The sequence below is a fragment of the Stenella coeruleoalba genome, assembly GCF_951394435.1.
Source record: "Stenella coeruleoalba genome assembly, chromosome: 9".
Lineage (NCBI taxonomy): Eukaryota > Metazoa > Chordata > Mammalia > Artiodactyla > Delphinidae > Stenella > Stenella coeruleoalba.
Window position 1 is genome coordinate 20,347,156 of NC_137155.1, and position 19,585 is coordinate 20,366,740.

The 19,585-nt window shown below is 40.1% G+C and overlaps 1 protein-coding gene across 2 annotated transcripts in view; it reads left to right on the top strand.

Moving 5' to 3' along the window:
- Positions 1–1,139: 1,139 nt before the first annotated feature.
- PTPN12 (protein tyrosine phosphatase non-receptor type 12) overlaps positions 1,140–19,585 on the top strand; it is an 86,458-nt gene continuing 68,012 nt past the window's right edge. Inside the window, exon 1 of one of the 2 annotated variants that reach the window (XM_079932433.1) lies at positions 1,140–1,309. In XM_079932433.1, the coding sequence (XP_079788559.1) occupies positions 1,211–1,309 (99 nt within the window). In that variant the 5' untranslated portion in view covers positions 1,140–1,210. Of the gene's footprint in view, positions 1,310–1,554; positions 1,642–19,585 lie in introns of those variants that run through there. The other variant, XM_079932434.1, reaches the window with a different exon arrangement.

Consider the following 19,585-nt stretch of genomic DNA (forward strand, 5'->3'; position numbering starts at 1 on the left):
TTTCTTTGTAAAATGATGAATTAGACTGGGACGGATTTCTCTGATTATTAGAAGACTTACAAAGATGCATTCTACGGAGAAAAATATATTATTCAGTTCTGAGGTGCTGCGAATCTAAAGGCAAGAAGATAGATTCCTGTCAATTCACACACTAGGACAAACTGAATCTCAGGCGCTCACTCGCCGGCGTTTAGACGGATGTGCAAAAAGCAAAAGTCCTATCACTGAAGAAGCGTTTCGTTTCTCTTGGCTGTAGCCATTCCCCAAAGTGCCAAGGTCTAAGTGCCCTCAACATTAAGATGAAGACATACCTGCGGCGAACGTGGAGATGACACTACTACAGTTCCCAGCATGCCTCTCTTTCCACCGCCGCCCTCCCCCGCCCCACTCCTGGACTCCGGCCGGCCTGGATTTGTAGTCCCAGCCCATGGCTGGCGGCGGGCGGAAGCACTCTAGAAATATGTGTTTCCCACTAATAGGCGGTGAGACCGCAATTTCCAACTCAAGTCCTACTCCAATTGAGTAGCGTTTGCCCGGTTGTGTCGAATTCCCTCCTACGACCGCTCCTCAAACCTATGCGCAGCCCGGGCGGGACCACGCCCCGGAAGTAGAGTCAAGTCTCCCAGCCGACTGCCGAAGCGCCTCCCAGCCACTCCTAGCCGGGCTAGGGCCGGCGGGGCGGGCTTGGGGGCGTGGCGGGCGGGGGCGACTCGGAGCGGCGTAGCACCCGGGACGGAGCCGCTGCGCGGAGACGCGCGTTTGGGTGGCGGCGGGGGCGAGCCCGTGGGGAGAGGCGGCTGCGGCTGCTAGCCGGGAGGGAGGGAGGGAGGGAAGGAGGAACCGGGAAGGGGTTGGGGGGGGCAGGGCGGTCGGAGAGCCGTGTTCCTAAGGCGGTGGCGGCGTCTCCGGCAGAGCAGGAGGAGGGCGGGGAAGGAGGATGGAGCAAGCTGGGGGTTGGGGTTGGCGCTAGCCGCAGTGGCTCGCCCCGTACTGTGGGAGAGCGGCGGCTGCTCCTGGAAGTTGTAGGATCGGGAGCCGGGCTGGTGCCGCCGCTGCCACCGCCTTGGGCGGTGGGGAGGAGCAGGGAGCGGCGGGGGTCGGGAGAGAGGGGTCGGGTAGGGGGAGCGAGCTGGGGAAGACTGAGCGGGCTCTGCGCCGGGCGGGAGGGCGGCGGGGGGGCCAGCGACCGCAGCCGGGGGGACTCGGGAGGATGGAGCAAGTGGAGATCCTGAGGAAATTCATACAGAGGGTCCAGGCCATGAAGAGTCCGGACCACAATGGGGAGGACAACTTCGCCCGGGACTTCATGGTGAGTCCCTCCCCTCGCTGTCGACTCCTCTCGCCGGCACCGGAGCCCACTGCAGCCTCGCCCGGCCGGCCCGGGCCGCCAGCGCTTTGTGTGCGGCTGTAAGGAGAGGGGCGGAGGGGGCGCGCGCCAGCCCCAAGGGCCGGGTGGACTCGGAGGCCGGCGGGAGGTGAGGTCGCCTCCGCCCCTCGGCCGCCTTTTCTCCTCCCGCGATCGCGGCCCCCTCCGCCGGCGTCCGGGACGCGAAGGGAGAGGCCGCCCGGCCGAGCCCGCACTCAGCACCGCCGCCAGAGACCACCTATTGTTTCTCGGGCCGGGAGCCGGAGGCGAATGAGGTACAGGCCGGGGGGCTCGTCTCTCCTCACCTCCCCATCCAACTGCTCCTCCAGGGAGGGTCGCGGCTGAGGGAGGAACGGGGCTCTTAAGGTGGCAATTAACTCGTGGGGTCCCTTTGCTCAAGCTGGTCACTGGGGTGGGCAAGGTAGGACTGTTTGCCGTTCCTGGGTTCGCAGTTATCTCCGGTGCATGGGAAAGGGTCTGTCCCTAAGCATTCTCGTGGTTTGCTCAATTTCCATTTACCCCTGTTTCATCTCTGGTCTCTTGAGATCCAGGTTTGAGATGGTTTTGGGGTCAACGTGACTTGAGGTTGAGGGGGTAAGCGCGTGTGTGTGTAGGGGTGGGGAGGTGCGTGGTTATCCTGAAGGAAGCCTACTTCAGACTCCCTAGGGGACACTGCCGAAGGCAGAGGGGATGTGACTATCACTTCCTATCCGGGGTGGGGGTGGGGAACTTGGGAACAATAGTCGTGTTGAGGCGGAGGCGACCGTACGGGCCGAAGCCCTGAAGTGGGAGATAACCTTCGAAGTCTCCCCAACACCCCCCCATCCGACACCCCCTCCCCCGCCTTCCGCCCTCTGCTTGTACAGGCGGGCTGGAGAGGAGGTTAAAAGTCCTAGTCGTGGAATTGCTCTTGGTCCATCACTACGAGGGGGTCAGGTCCGAAGGCGTGGGAGGAGAAGTCGACTTCCTCCATTGCCCCCCCCCGCCCCGTATTTTTCTGCTGGACAATGTTCCCTTTAGGGTTGTTTCTCGGCTTAGGAGGCGGTGGTTGCGGCGGCTGCTCCTACGGATATTGCGCAAGACTGGGGCGTTGGAAACCCTGGAGGTCTGGGGAATGGAAAAGGAAGTGGGACTTTGGGAAGTGGCTGCTCCTTAGTCTTGGCGGGGTTTGGGAATGGGAAATAAGCTAGGGAAAATTTTGCTCCCGGGCCAGATACACCTCCAGGAATAGTCACTTAACTCTGAAATTCGCGATTGTTCAAGGGATACACAGTTAATGTGTATAAAAGTGAGTGAGCAGCAAACATTGACTAGTTTTTGTTTCAAACTACAGTTTAATTGTTTACAAGGTGCAGGTGAAATGGCTTTTAGTGCTGAAATAATTTTTCACATTTTAAAGAGACTTCGGTCTAGTAAAGCTTTAGCGTTAAAATTCTTAACCCTTCACCTTATACAATATTGTAACAGTGTTGTTGGAGCTTTGTGATTCCCGCCTCCCTAGACCAATTATAGAGGAGGCTAGGAGTTAGGTTTTGTTAGTATCTTTTGAAGGTGTAGAAAATGTTGATTAAGTAATTTATGCCTTATTTTAAAGATTTTCTCTTGATATTTAGCCTATGTATTTGAAAAATTACTTTATGATCTGAAAAGGTTAAAGAAAAGAAGACATGTTCCGTTTTTACTATTGAGAATTTTGAATGTGTTGGTATCTTTGGAATGGCATCACAATAATTGGACAGAGTCCCCTTTTTACTACTCTTCGGCCAAAAGAGAAGAAAATATTTATTTAGAATATTTTAAATGTTTAAAACTAGTCTTACACTGTCTTATTTTGGTTGTGGAAGGAGAGGTGGTGTGGTCCCTGGCCACTTATTCTTTGCATGCTAATCATCTTGTTATCCATGGGCATATCCTGTCAGGAAAGAGCATTGTTTGGTGATGCAGGCCATCAGGACAAGTGCCCAGTCTCTGAACTCCTGTACAGGGGAAGTAGCCTTAGGGTTCATGCTTTGGGGATGAGTCAGGGATTCCTATTGGAGATTTCATTTCTCCAGGACTAAATGAGTTTCCTTTTTCTTCCATAGTACCTAGGGATAGTTAGGGGATTCTACTCTTGAGATTTGATTACTAGGGCTGTTCTTTTGTAGTGCTTGCTTTTTTTTATTCTGTGACTTGATAAGCAATAGCTGTAATTAAGGTTGCTAGTTGGTGCCTCTTTTTCCCTTGACTACAAGGCTGGAGGGAAACTTTGTCCCCTCTGCCATGGAAAGAGAATAGGAGATCCCCTGATGGATTCTAACTCTTCTGTTGTTCTTAAATTCTGATATGGATTAAAAATGCATTAAAAACTTTTTAGCATTTTAGAACTGAGCCTTAGGGGTAATCTAGCTACTGTATTATAACCTTATTCAGATATGAAGTGATAATGTTCATTGTTTCAAATTTGGAAATTATACAGTAATAATTAAGAATGCCTTACCTGTAGGAAAGTGGAATGGGCATTCAAACTGTGGTCTTTCCATTATTCCGCTCAGCCTTCCTATAGTCCCATCTCCCAAAGGCTATCTCTGTTAATGTTTTTAATGCTTCTCTGTGACCATACTACATAATCCATACCATTTCATATTCTTGGAAAATTTTTTCCAGCTTAATATTTAAGTGTTTTTCATTTGTAAAAATGATTTTAGGTGGCTATATAATACTTCACCTAGCCACTGTCTTTTAGCTTAACTATTTTCTTATGGTTGAATGTTTAGGCCATTTATTTTCTGCTATTATATGTCATAATTCTGTAGTGAACACTTATGCATAAAGCTTCTTTATTTTGGATTATTGCATAAGATATCTTCCAGTAATGGAAGTACTAGATGAAGGGATATAAACATTTAATATGTGTTTATGAATAACTTTTTGAAGAAGTTCTGTCAGTTTATACAACTGTCAGTACTGTATGAGTATTCATAATAATTATCTTGGATCTTTGATAATTTGATGGTTGAAAAATGGTATCTTGTTTTAATTTGAATATCTTGATACTAGTAAGGGTAGAAATTTTTCCTCTTGTTAACTATTCTGTGAGTTGTCTGTTCTTGGCCTTTGCCTGTTGTGCACCCCATTCTGTGAAAGAGGAGAAAACTAAGGTATTGAGGTGGTGTAAACTACGGCACCAAAATGATTACTTTACAAGTTGATGATTAAATAGCTAATCTGTGGCAGATCCAGAACGTGATCTCAACTATCTCGATTCTTAGTCTTCTTTATGAAATGGGAGACAGTGATCATGACAAGTAAATGTGTATGGTAGGGTGGTGCACATTTATGTTTGACAGACGTTTTACTCCCATCTCTGCCATTGGCTAGTTTTCTGACCTTGGGCAGGCCACTTGAAAGAAAATGAGTTGACTGAGTTTTCTCACCTTTAAAAGGAGAAAAATACTACCTACTTCACAAGACTGAAATATGAAACTAATATTTAGGGTCTTTATCTAACAAATTATTGTGCTGTCTCTATATTCTCAAATGGCTAATTTATGTAGTCAGTTACATGTAACTAGAGACAGAAGGAAAAAGAGATGTCTGGGCTTTCCATTTTCAGTAATTTTCTTTTGCTTTTTAAAGCTTTATCATGTATAATTAAAGTACTGAAACAAGAAGTAAATTTATTCTGATTAGGCTAAAGTTTATACACTAGACACTTGTATATAAAAAAAATCATAAAAGACAACAGTGAAGCTACAAATATGGCAGTTTCAGTTTAAAAACTGGTTCTATTTCTACTTATGGAGATGAAAACAAAAATTTAATGAGTGGACTTAGTAGAATATTTAAAAAACAGGATGCAGAGGAGGTGTGAATTATAGTACTTTTTTGTGAAACACTGGAAGGAGAAGATTTATGGACATTTTTTTCTAAGGCTAAACTGAGGTGTAATAGCAAGCATTCCTATGTTAAAATGCTATTTAAAATAACTGATATTTTATTTTTTTTTTAAGATTTATTATTTACTTTTTAAATTTATTTTTGTCTGTGTCAGGTCTTAGTTGGGACCTTCACTGCAGCACGTGGGCTTCTCTCTAGTTGTGGCGCGCTTGTTCCGGGGCACGTGGGCTCTGTAGTTTGCGGCACCCGGGTTCTCTAGCTGAGGTGTGTGAGCTCAGTAGTTCTGGTGGGCGGGCTTAGTTGTCCCATGGCATGTGGGGTCTTAGTTGCCTGACCAGGGATTGAACCCACGTCCCCTGCATTGCAAGGTGGATTCTTTACCACTGGACCACCAGGGAAGTCCCAATAACTGATATTTTAAATTAATCTGAATTTATCAATCACAAGTAACTGCAGAACTACTGTAGTAGTTATGCATTTCAGGGAATTTATTATCTAAAACCATCTGCTCTACTAATAGTAATCCTGAAGGAACTGCTCAAAACAACCAGTTTGCTTGCTTTGTTATGATTAAATAATTGTTGTATTGTTTTTAATCTTACTACAGTAGTGTTTGTGATTTTATAAATTATTTTAGGTAGAAAGGAAATTAACATTTTTTCATCCCTACTATATGTTAAACACTGTGCCAGATATTTTTACACTGTGTCTTATTTAACATATCGGCAATTTATGAGGTAGATAGATATAACCTATATTTTACAGGTAAGGGAACACACTCTGAGAAGTTAAGTATCTTGCTTGACTTCAAAACCTGTTCTCTCTATCCCGTTTCTCCAGAATGCATCTGAGGTCCCTTAGGACCTGGCTGGGACTAGGCAGGTGGTGGAGGATGCATCACCATGCAAAAGGATGGAGGTTTCAGAGTTGAGCATATTTAGGGAGTGGTAGATAATCTGCTGTAAATAATGTAGCAGTTCTCACACCTTTTGATCTTAAGAGTCTTTTACACTCTCAAAAATTACTGAGGACTCCAAAGACCTTCTGTTTATTTACTGTATTAGAAATTAGAAGATATTTAAAAATACAGTTTACTTTAAAATAATGATAATAAAACCATTCCATATTAACCTGTATACTATATTTTATGACAAGTAATTATTTTTCAAAAAGTTATTGGTGGGAAGAAGCATTATTTTTATATTTTTGCAATTTTTTTAAATGTCTGGCTTAATAGAAGAGAGCTGGATTCTTATAGCTGTTGCATTCGTACTGTTGCATTGTCACATTTCAGAGTATCACGTGTCATGTACCCTCTAGAAAGCTCCACTGTACACTCCTAAAGGGAATGAAAGTGTTTAAAAAAAATCTTGTACTAAAGTCTGTGCATTTGCATATTTACAGGTGAGGAAGCATAACTTAGTATTGTTAGGAAAAGAGTTTTGACCTCGTGGACTGTTTGAAATGGTCTGGGGGTGGGCCATCACCAGATTTTGAGAAACAGTGAAATAGTGCATGATAAAGGCTAACATGAGGCTGAGACACCTAGGTAGGGATCAGGTTTTGAAGGTTCTTGAATCTATGCTGGATACTATAGATCAGTAATAGTAATTTTGAACAGTAACACACTACAGGTCTTAGAGTTACAGGGAAAGTAGGCAGGTGTTAAGAAAATAGACATTCTGTTTGAACACTGCAGCAGTGTTTCCCCACCTCCAGTTGTCCCCTCACCACCCCAGCCTGCTTTACTTTGAGCCTTCACTTATATCATTCAGGTTGGTTCTGGTAAAATGCTGAGAATCAGTACTATAGGTCTCTGCAGATCGCTGCATATTTTAAGAAAAATAAGCAGTCATTTGACAGATTTGTGCTGCAGAAAGTTGATTCTGATGGTAGTATGAAGAATGGATTACCGGATTAAAGGAGAGCATTTTTGAAGCTGTTGAAATATAGGGAGTGAGGTATGAGGGCCTGAGCTAAACTAAGACAGTAGAACAGAGAGTGTACAAAGGATCTGATAAGGATAAAGGAAGAGGTCTCAATGAGTCACTAGATGTGAGTAGTGAAGGAGATAGGAATGTTGTAGTATGGCTCCAAGGTTTCTAGCTTGGTATACCGTCACTCAAGTTGGAAGGTACTGTTTGGTAGGGTAAGGAAGAAGAGAGGAGAAACAAGCAGAGGAGACCAAGCAGAAGATGGTTGGAAGAAATTTCAAAGTCGAAGAGAATGAGTTTAGCTTTGGACACGTTAAAAGGAGGTGCCTATGAGACATCTTGTGGAAATGTAGAGCATGAGAGAGCTGACGGGACAGAATTAAAGCATGTAAGAGTTATTTGAAAGCAGGAAAGTGAAATGAGCTTATTCAGACAAGCCTATAGAGTGACCAACTTTAGGTTGAAGAGCGTCAGCATTTAAAGAGCAGCTTCTAAACGGAAGTGCTAGTGATTGCTCCCGGGAAGGTGTGGTCAAAGAGGAAGGAAGGGAACCCAGAGGATGTCAGAAAAGCCTGGGAGAGTTTCAGGAAAGGAGTAGTCACCAAAGTCTGATACAGTAATTCTGGGAGGACCTGTAAGGTGAGCTTGAGAAAGCACCCATTCTATTTGCCAAGTAGGAGTGATTTGGTGACTAGAAAAAGCAGTTTGGGGTTGGGGTATGGGAAAAAGCCAGACTATAGTGGGTTGAAGAAGAAATAGGCGAAGTGGTATAAATTTCTTCCATTTACTTTTAACATTCTGAAAGGAGATGGCAGAAGCCAGAGGAAGACACAGATCCCCTCCCACCCTCTGCTTTTTAAAAAAAAGATGAGATAGGAACATTTTTCATATATGCATTCCTTATCTATATCTTTTTTGTGAAATGATTGCTGTTTAAGTATAATTTTAAAAGACAGATAACAAGAACCTGTCTTTTGGTTAAATAAGACCTCTGAAGTTTTGATTTCAGGCTACGATTTGATTTGATAAAAAGTAGGAGGGGAGGAAGGACTGAAAGCCTGGCAAGATCTTAATGCTGCACAGACTAGATAAGTATAAAAAACTTCATCGTTGTTAAACTGTTCAATATTGTGGCTTGTAGGTGTTTTAAAAATTAATAACAGCTTTATGGAGATATAATTCACTTAGTGTAAAATTCACTCATTTAAGTTGTGCAATTTAATAGGTTTTAGTGTATTCACAAAATTGTGCAACCATCATCACATCACCTCCAAAAGAAACCGCATACCCATTAGCAGTCATTTCTCCCTTCCTCCCTGCTCCCTGCAGACCTTGGCAACCACTAATCTACCTTCTGTTTCCATAGATTTGCCTCGTCTAGACATTTCATATAAATGGAATCAGTATTCTGTGACTGACTCCTTTGACTTAATGTTTTCAAGGTTCATCAGTGTTGTTGCGTGGTCAGAAATACTTCATTCCTTTTTATGACTGAATAATTTTCTGTTGTATAGATATACCATATTTTGTTTATCCATTCATTTGTTGATAGACAGTTTGCGTTGTTTTCACATTTTGGAATATTTTGTATATAATAATACATAAGATGTAATATATTTGTATTATTTTATGAATAATGCTACTATGAACCTTTTACACAAGTTTTTGTTTTGCACATGTTTTTGATTATCTTGGGTATGTACCTACAAGTATGTTTAACATTTTGAGGAACTGCCAGATTGTTCTCCAAAGCTGCTGCATGTTTTACGTTTCAACCAGGAGAATGCACATTTTCCATTCCCACCAATTTCTTTACATCCTCACCAATACTTGTCACTGTCTGTCTTTTTTATTATAACCACCTTAGAGGGTGTGAAGTGCTATCTTGTGGTTGGCTTGTAGGTTTTTAAAATATCTCAGTAAGCTTATATAAATGGTGCGGTATGTCTAACATGTCTTTAAAGCTAGCGTGAAAGGAAATATTTTCCAGTCGTAGCATCTGAGCTAATCTTAGTCCTTTCCCAGTGCCACTGGTTTAGTTAAGATTTTCTTACCTTTGATGAGTGTCCAGCCAAACATATTTATATTTTAACTAACTTCAAAAGTGGAAGTGAACTTTTAAGTAACTTTCCAGACATGGCTCACTGAGATAGCACAATAAAAATTTACCTCAAGTGTTAATTCTCAAGGATGTTTTCCTGTATTTAATTTTAGAATATTGTTAGCTTTTTTCCTTCAATATTTGATATCTAATTTGGAAAAGATTTTTGAAAGATTGAAACTGACAGTTAGACATTAACATTTAGATAGATTAAAATTTTTCGTTTGTATGGTAAACATTTCTGGGTTTCTATAGCACTCAGTTCATTAGATTCATAAACATTTACATTTCTGATTTCCCCAGACTGAAAGCCTCCAAGGCTACAGACTGGGACTTAGTTAACTATCTCTGTATCCCCATTGCTTAATATAGTGCCTGGCATTTAATAAGCATTAATGGCCATTGCGTTAGCACAAATTGTAGCGAGCTTAATGCTGTAAAACAGAGCTTGGCTCTTCAGGTGGTCCAAGGGGCTTGTCTCTTAGACCAGCATGAGAATTGCTTTTTCTTCCTCTTACCTACAGGTGTGCAGGCACAAATGTTGTTTTATTTTTAGTATCCACTGAAAAAAGAAAATAAAAGATAAAGTATTAGACTGAGTTTAGTAAAACTTTTAAATAAATACATTTTTATTAATTGTAATATCTTCTACATAAATGTGAAAAATAGTACGGTGCGTATTTTTCTCTGGACACTGGTTGATATGCATAAGGATTGAGGGAACCACTTAAAGTAACTACTTGTATATCCTCCACCCCATGATTAATTTTAATAAAATGTCCACTTTTAACTTTTGGTTTTAGATTTCATTAAGGAAATCCAGATAACATGTCACTGACATCTCTTCAACAATAGTGGTATCTTGTAAATCGTGGGTGTTTTGGGAGTGATTACAGCAATAGCTGTTGTTCTCTCCTTGCCTCTAGTTTCTTGCCTCATCTAATTCATTCCATATATCATGCTCACTTTCCTAAAATATCACTTTCAAGTGTTGGCATCTGTGGGATAATGGAGGGCATACGGGTTATAAAATCAGAAGATGTGGGTTTGAGTCCCCTTGTTGCTGCCTAGTTCAATTTTCTGTAATACATTTATGTAGAACCGTATTGGAAACATGGTTTTATTTTTATCATCGAAAAATATAAGTTCAAAAAACCCTCAAGGCTCCCTTTGATGACCATTAAAATTATTGGAATTTTAAATGCCTAAGGCAACTCAAAGCATCAGACCCAAGCTCTGCTTTTTTTCAAACTATAATTATACGTCTGCCTTACGAATTTCCCTTTCTCCTATCCCCCTGCTGCCTATTTTGTAGCTTTTGCCCTGGTTTAGAATCACAGGCCAATAGGATAAAGTCTACACTTCTTAACCTGGCCTTCCAGAGCCTTCTTAACATAGTCTCTCATACGTTTCCAGTATTAAACTCCTGTACTCTGCAGTGTGTGTCCTTTCGTTCCTCTGGAATGAGCTATTTCTCATCCTTGAGTATACCCAGTGAATGAATGAAATCTTGCTTATCTGTGTTGAGCATATTTTTCCCCTTTCTTAGAAAACTTTCCTTCTATTTTATAGACAAATACCTTGAAGATCAAAACACTAAAAATTTAGAATGACTTTACCGCATTCACCCAGAACTCAGAAGAATTGTAATTAACTCTCACTTTCTGAGATAAATATATTAGCCCAGTTTATCTTAAAGCACTTGTTCTCCATTGCAAATTTGATTTTTAATACCATGGGAAAAAAGCCTTCATTAGATTTGAGTTGAAGACTTGCTAAGGCAAGTCCAGTGACATGCAGTTCTTCTAAACCACTAGTCTCTTCCAAACAGGAATTGAACCCCTCTCCCAGCATTTCATATTTCCTGTAGTAGTTAAATTTTTTAGATTCATGCATTCAGACCTTGACTGTTATCTCCTTCCATCTGAAATAGCACAGATACTTGTTTCCATTTGTATAATATTATAGTGTCTGTGAACTGGCTTATAGCAGATATAAGTAGTTGCTCCCCAAAAGTTTTTCCTAGAGAATGTGGAACGTGGATCGTGTTAATCTCAGAGGCTTTGGGGTGTATGCTAATAACTACATTTCCTATAGTAACTGTTTTTAGATGTAATCTGCATCTGAAAAGCTATTTAACAACAGTTGAGTAGCTACCCTGGTAGCTCTGAAGGAATGCAAAAATGGCAGCCCTGTCATCCTTCCATGGTTCCTACCATCCACCATTCAGAAGATGTTCACCGAGTGCCCACTATGCCCTAGGTACCGTGTTTAGAATTGATATTTGAAAATATGACAGTTGTTGCCTTACTGGCTGTGAATAGACTTGTGAGAAGCAGCAAGAAGTTTTCCTGGGGGCAGTGGATGGGCTTCAGGGGGTTTGCGAACCCTTTCATATTATACATAGTGTTTTGTGTGTAAGCTCATTGGGAGAGGGGTGGAGAAGTCTCATAGCTGTTAGATTCTCAAGGGGTTTGGGTTCCAAAAATCTTAGAAACTCTAGACTAGTAGAAAGATAATCAGCTTTGGAGTCATCAGGTAGTTAATTTCTGTCCTGGCCCTGTTATGATTATAAGCAGGTTATCTAGGGAAATTGGGGATATAATACCTACCTAGAAGGGCCAAGATAATATGTATGTAAAGCTTCTAATGTAGTACATAGAAGGTGGTCAATAGTAGTTAAAGACTTGGTATTACTCTAAGGGAAGTGTATTCAAGATTTAAACCACAGAGGCAGGAGAGCCTAAATCTGCCTGAATAGAACATGGACAATTTCAGCATGGAGGCCACATTTGACTTGACTCTTGAAGGAAAAGTTTGTCATGTGGATTAGGATAAAAGGCATTTCAGAGATAGAAAGCAAACAGCACTTGCAAAGACACAGAGATAAGAACTGTGGGTTTTAGATGAGAGGAACAGGGTGGCAGTGTAAAAAATAAGCAAAGCCCATATACCCAAACAAATAGGAGGGGATTCCCAAAGGGAGAGCAGCTGAAATGCTGAGCTTGAGATGAATATAATATTGGCCTCAGCATTCCTGAATGTTTTGGTGAGGAGTGTTTTGATGTCTCATTATTGTGGCATAGTTGTTCACTCTTATAATGTATGGTTTGGTTGGTATGAAGGATCTTTTTATTTATTAAAAAAATTTTTTTTGTCTGCGTGGGGTCTTCGTTGCTGCATGCAGGCTTTCTGGCTTTCTCTAGTTGCAGCTAGCAGGGGCTACCCTTCCGGGGGCTATTCTTTGTTGTGGTGCGCGGGCTTCTCATTGCGGTGGCTTCTCTTGTTGAGGAGCACGGGCTTAGGCGCGTGGGCTCAGTAGTTGTGGCTCGCGGGCTCTAGAGCACAGGCTCAGTAGTTGTGGTGCACGGGCTTAGTTGCTCCGCGGCATGTGGGATCTTCCCGGACCGGGGCTCAAACCTGTGTCCCTGCATTGGCAGGCAGATTCTTAACCACTGTGCCACCAGGGAAGTCCCTGAAGGATCTTTTAAAAATGGAGTTCCAGAAGCCCAGTGTTCTTAAATCTGGTAATTTTACCTTATCCCAGATATATAAAGTAATACACTCTCTGTTTATATAGTTCTTAAGTGGCCAGATCAGTGTTTTTCATGGGCTTCTGTTAAAAGTGCCCTGTAAAAAAATTACATTTAAAAGAGTCTTTAGAACCTCTGCAAGTTATTTATAACGGTAAGCCTCTGTTTAGTTTGGATTCCTCAGCATATTTGAGTTTTCTAGGAGATGACTCTGAGAGATTTTGAGACTACACGTTTGGGGCTAGAACCAAAGTGAGAAAGGAAAGGAGTTCTAGCTCCCGTGCTATGAAAATGTGGAGAATGTGGCTTTTCTGGACGCCTCCCCTCACTGTGTACACTGGATTTACTCATAGGTCATAGACCCTTTGATGTTAAAGGGAACAAGAAAGCTGTTTAAGGAGCTTGTTACAGGTTTCACGGTTAGAAGTTGGCAGAGCTGAGTTTGTCCCAAATAAGCAAGATGTACAATAGTAAGATGCTTTTTCTATGACATGATGTTGCTTAGACCAGCAGTTGCATTCTTATTCTTTAGGGAAAAAGTCAATAAAGGAAAAAAAAGGGGGGCATAAATATCGAAAATTATAGAAAACTTCTTTGTTGGTATAGATTTTTGGTTGTAGCCTATTTGCAAACCAGCAAAGGGGGGCATAAATATCGAAAATTATAGAAACCTTCTTTGTTGGTATAGATTTTTGGTTGTAGCCTATTTGCAAACCAGCTTAAGTGGAAAAAAAAATATTGCAGTAGAATACTGCCCTTGAGTTGCTTTAAGGACAGGAACCAAGAAATGGAGAGCCATCTGTAACCTGGGTGACTCTTCATTTCAGCCCCTCTGTCTTTCTGTGGTTCTCCATATTTATCAGTTTCTGTGTCTATCTAGGGCTGCTTGGATACTTGTCTTTGCTTCTCTGTGCACCTGCTTTACTCTTAGCTGGCTGCATTTGACTTTCACTGCTTGGGGCTGCACCTGCTATTGAATAAAGGCATCCCTTACAGTGATCTAACCTATCTCATTCACTGTATCTCAGTTTAGGGGAAGAACTCATTATGACTAGAATTGCTCTATCTCACTTTCACATTCCTGAAATTCACATCACATCAATCAACTTGCCACCGATGAAATGGGTTTTGTGTAGTATAATTGTGTGGAGTTGACCAAGGTGGTGAACTTGTTCAGATGTGATTGGTAGGTACTTTTCTTAAAGAGAAAAGGGATAGTCCCCTAACTAGGCAGGTAACCCAAAGTGTATTTGTTTTGAAGCAAAACAGCAAAAAAAATTTAACTATTTTAAGGTTTCAGCCCCAAATAAACTCCACCCACCTTCTTTCAGAGAAGGGAAAAAGAAGCATAAAGAGTCCTTGTGAGTTGAGAGAACATTCTGTTGGCTCTGGCAGAGCATTATTTCACATATTCAGTACATATTAAACGTCAAACTTGTAAGGTTTCTGTGTAGAAACTATAAAATTAAGATAATCTATAAGCTGCATATTTATGGTACTTAAGATTTAAGTTGTAATTTTTCAGTGTTAAAATATGGAACCAGAACATTACCTTCTTGCAAGGAAGTGTAATTCTAAGGATCAATTTTATTCAAGTATTATATTGTCATTTTTTTATTCTCTCTCTGAATATGTATCTGAAATTTATCACTGTCTCAAAGACTAATGTATTTTCTTCACAATAGATTTTGCATTAATAAAATAAATCCAATTGTAGTTCCCGGATCATCTAAAACCTAAGTGCTGTAATGCTGTGTTTGCCTGGTTGTCAGTGTGCCTCTGTCTGTGCTGTGTATCTGCTTGCCTGTGCACCTGTGTCTTCTTAGCTTTCTCTATCTACTCTGTCCATTGGCCTCTTTGTGCCTAAGATTCATTAATGGGTGTTAGAGATAAATCTGGATGCACTGTGTAATTTAGAAATTTCCTGTAATTTATGCCTAGTTGTTTGTAATTCTTTACTTCTAGTGCTGTAAATAGGTTATATGTAAATGCCAAGGAGGAACACAGAGTAGGTGGGTATTAATAATAGGATTTCACAACTATTGGAAGAAATTGAATATGTTCAAATATCTCTAAACCCATTCACTGGCATTATTAGATGTTGTACAAAATAACAAATATTTTTCATTACTTTATAACTTAGATAGTAGAAGATTAATTATTAAAGTAAGAAGCACTGTTTTAATGTTCAGTATACCAGATGCTTTGATCTTTTCATTTTATGGAAAAGTAAAGAGGATGGATATTTTAATAGTTCAAAAGCTAGAAATTTTTTTTGTGTGAAAGGATTGAAAGAAACTGTTATTAATGGTAAAATGAAGGCTTAAACTAAGCTTCCTTGAATGAGTAATTAGGTGGGCAGTGGCTAGCTCTACTTCCTTGGCCTCCTCTTCATTCCTTTAACCCCCACTGTAAGCTGATTTCAAGCACTACCATTCTGCTGAAATTGCATTTACTATGGTTGCCTTAGATCTCCTGGACATATCCAGTAGATACTTTATAGTAGTGTGTAGCTTTCTTGTTGCCTCTTTAGCATTCAGCACTGTTGACTTTTTTTTTTAAAGTCCTTCCTGCCCTCGATGTTGAAGCATCATTTATACCTAGTTTTTCACCTGCCTCTTTAGTCTCCTCTATTATTGGCTCAGATGCAGCATACTTTCTGTTTTTCATGCTCTTAGGTCTTAAGGGAAATATAATTAAATATTGGATATTTAAAAATAAGAGAGAATCTTGCAAATCTTGTAAAGTAGACTGTAGTGACATGAATTATTCTAATGCTGCTTAAGAGTTTCAAAGAATAATAAAATATTGATATTTTCTCATTCTCTACATTCTTGTGATGGCTGGTAGATTATTCTTAAGGTATTTTTGGAAAATGCAGTTTAATCTAAACCAGAAGTATAAGATGAATATTTAACCAACACATTTAATTTTCTGTTGTTGCTTTATTATATGCCAGTTTTTATCCTGTTTACAAGCCATGTTTTGTTTGCAAACCATATATTGTTTATGCCATATCTAATATTTTCAAATATGTTCCAAAATGATCTCACATTCTGTTGGCCAAAGCAAGTTATAATGCCACCTCAACCTCAAGGGGTTGGGAGATAAATTACACCGTTTAAGTCGGAAGAACTGTGAAGTCACATGTGGTTTCAATATAGGAAGAGTTGAAGATCAGGCTATTAATATGATCAGTCTACCATATGACAGGTGTAGGGGATATTATTATTATGTAGGGTGGTTAAAACATGGAACCAGGACTTGAAATAGTGAGGGAGTGAGCCATGCGGTTATCTGGGAGAAGAGTATTCCAGACAGAAAGAGCATTAAGTGCCCAAGTATTTGAGTTAAGAGTGTATTGAAGGGATATCAAGGAAGCCAGTGTGCTTGAGCAGAATGGGTGAGGAAGAGAGTAGTAGATTTGTAATAGTGTTGGGAGTTACGGCAAACCATCCAGGGTTCTTGTAGGTCATTGTTAGGACTTTGGCTTTTACTCTAAATGACATGAGTTTTACTCTTAGGTATGATGTTAACTTACATTTTAACAGGATCACCTTGGCTGCTGTGTGGAGAATAAAATGCAGAGAGGTAAGGATACAAGCAGAGACCGCTTAGAAAGCTATTTGAGCTGTTCAAGCAGGAGGGCCTGGAGACAGTGACAATGAATATGAAGAAAAGGGATGGATTTGGAAGGCAGTTTTGAGATAGCATTCACAAGATTTGGTGATATGGGAGAGTGAGGAAGGATTTATCTGAGCTAATGTGGACACTAAGTGGTAGTGATGAGATAGGGAATACAGGAGGAAAGATAAATTTGAGGAGTTGGGTACTGAGTTCAATTTTAGATGTATAGAGTTTGAGTTGAATTTAGATCTCAGGCCAGTCATGGTTGGCCCTGTAGCTCTCTAATTTATTGTGTATGGGTGATCGTTGAACTCACGGAAAAAGATGAGATTTCTGAGATAAAGAATATATACTGAGAATAACAGGGAAGAATATGGAACATTCGGGACACTTAAGTGTCTACTTGAGGATGATAAACTCTCAGTTCTAGAGAGTAAGGAACAGAACCTGGAGGGTCATGTAGAAAGTAAATGGATTGAGGAGTTACAAAAAGAATTGTGAATTTGGATTTAACCCTGAATTTGGGAATAGAAGTCATGGGTGAGCTTGTCAAAAGCACTGAGAAGAGGGTAGGACAAATTTGCATTAAAATTTTTTTGAATGGATTTTATGTTATTTTTTTAAAGCAGTGGGAAAATTACTCCTGTCTATGAAATCCTATCATATATATGAGTTGTCCTGAAAGGTAAATCTGCTGTAGACATTTTAGGGAAAAGAGAAGTTGGGGGAGGGAGTGAGGATTGCCCAGAAAGCTAATAAATGTACTGTTTTGGTTTATTATTCTCCCCTCCTCTCTTAACCCTGGATCCCTTCTCCCATTTCTACTCTCTTAACTGCCAACCCTTGTGTTACTGTTTACCTAGCACTCTATTTTTTTTTTTAAATTTTAATTTTTTGGCCGCGTTGGGTCTCCGTTGCTGCATGCAGGCTTTCTCTAGTGGCAAGTGGGGGCTACTCTTTGTTGCGGTGGACGGGCTTCTCATTGCGGTGGCTTCTCGTTGTGGAGCATGGGTACTAGGTGCGCAGGCTTCAGTAGTTGCAGAGCGTGGGCTCAGTAGTTGCGGCACGCAGGCATAGTTGCTCCACAGCACGTGGAATATTCCTGGACCAGGGATCAAACCTGTGTCCCCTGCATTGGCAGGTGGATTCTTAACTGCTGTGCCACCAGGGAAGTCCCTCTACTTTTTTTTTGGGGGGGTGGGCAGCTGTTTTATTGGTAAACGTACATAACGAAAGTCAACGTTTTAACCGTTTTTATGTGTACAGTTCATTGGCATTAAGTACATTCATGTTGTTGTGCAATGAGGATTCTTTTTTTTTTTCTTTTTTAAATGAGGATTCTTAAAAAGGAAAAATCATATACTGTTAGGAGAGTCATGGAATGCTTAATAAGCAAGTGCTTTCAAAATGAGCCTAGAAGGATAGGTGAATTTTGGTGGAGGGACTTTATAAGTAGAGGGAACCCTATGAGCAAACAAATAAAGGTGGGGATAAAGAAGAGACTTCAGGGAACAGCAGTTAGCATTATTAACTAAATAAGCACAATCAAAAAGAACATTTATAGAAATAACTCATATAGTAGGGCCGTTGGTGAATTTATATATTAAGACTTCTAAATAAACAAGGAATTGGTTAAAAATAGTATGAATTTTTAGAATAATTGCTAAATCAGTTTTTCAGAGGTAAAAGTAGATTTGGTCTTTGTCATTCATGAAATGTTCTAGCCAACAGAAGATTTATAACTTAAATAATAAATTTTATTTGATTATAGGGGTTATGCTTTAAAATATTTTACTCCCAGAGATTGCCAGTGTACCCACACTACACATTAAGTATTATTACAGGAGGTTTTGTATGGCTCAGAGAAGTCAAGCTGACAGTGAAGTACCAAGTCACCCTAAGGGCCTCATCCTATTAGAAATTAGCTTGTACCTAAGAATTGTCGCTTCACAAAGCGATGCAGAATACTGTTTTGCCTGAGACTTCACTTTGTAGTCTAAAATGGTAGCTGAATTATAAGAGTTTTTCATTTTATTTTAAAATAAGCAAGTTCAAAAAAGATCCACCACATTTGGGTAAACTTTTTTAATGTAATAGTTGTCTAAAGGAGTCAGTTTGCCAGTGTAAAGAGACTGGTGAAACATTTAGGGACAAAGCCAGTCTGAATTAGAGTGTTTTTTCTCCTGACTTGTATTTAAAGCACAAATATTGTAATAATAAAGCTCAAATTTGACCTCATAAAAATGAAAGACATCTATAATACAAAAGGTAATGCAAGATAAGCAGTAGATTGAGATAAAACATTTTAACCACATTAAACAGTTGGAGGATTATTGTCTAAAATATATGAGTAGCTTCTATATATAACACTCCAATAAGAAAATTAACAAATGCTAAGAAAATTAACAGAAGAAAAATGAAAATAATTATTTAAACATGGGGGAAAAGTCACCAACCTATTCAATAATCAGAGAAATACAAATTAATTAATGTTAACTTTTGAGGGGTCTATCAGATTCCACCAAATTTGGTGAAATTCAAAAATTGATAATCATGGCAATTCAGAAATTGATAATAGCAAATGTTGGCAAGGATAGAGAAAAACTAGTATTCTGGATCTGTTAGGAAGGTAAACTGGTAAGGCCTTTTTTGGAAAGCAGTTTGGCCACTTGTAATAGAGTTGATCATGTGTATATTCTTTGACCCATCGTGTCAACTTCTAGGAATCTTTACTTTAAAATATTTGCATATGTGTGTAAAATAGTATGTCCAAGTATATTAGTTACAGCAATTTTTTGTGAAACAATATATAAAATATCTATTAATAAAGAGGCTTAACATGGTTGGTTACTTCAAAGGGGAGGGATATGGAGGAGAGGTGATTACTTTTTCATTTATAATTGTGTGCAGAAAAAGTTAACATAACAAGCCTGTGACTGCTATCCTCAGAAAGGCCTACTTGCAAGATTGGCCCTTGGCTGGGGTCTGGGAACTTGGACTTTTGGGAGGATTCCCATCATTCCATGATAAGAATGGCTCCCTTTGCCTTTACTGTACAAATATAGTTTTTGTTAAACACCTACTTTCCTTATGGAAATCTGGGAATTTGGTTCCTGCTAAGACAGAGAGTACCTGTATGACCAGC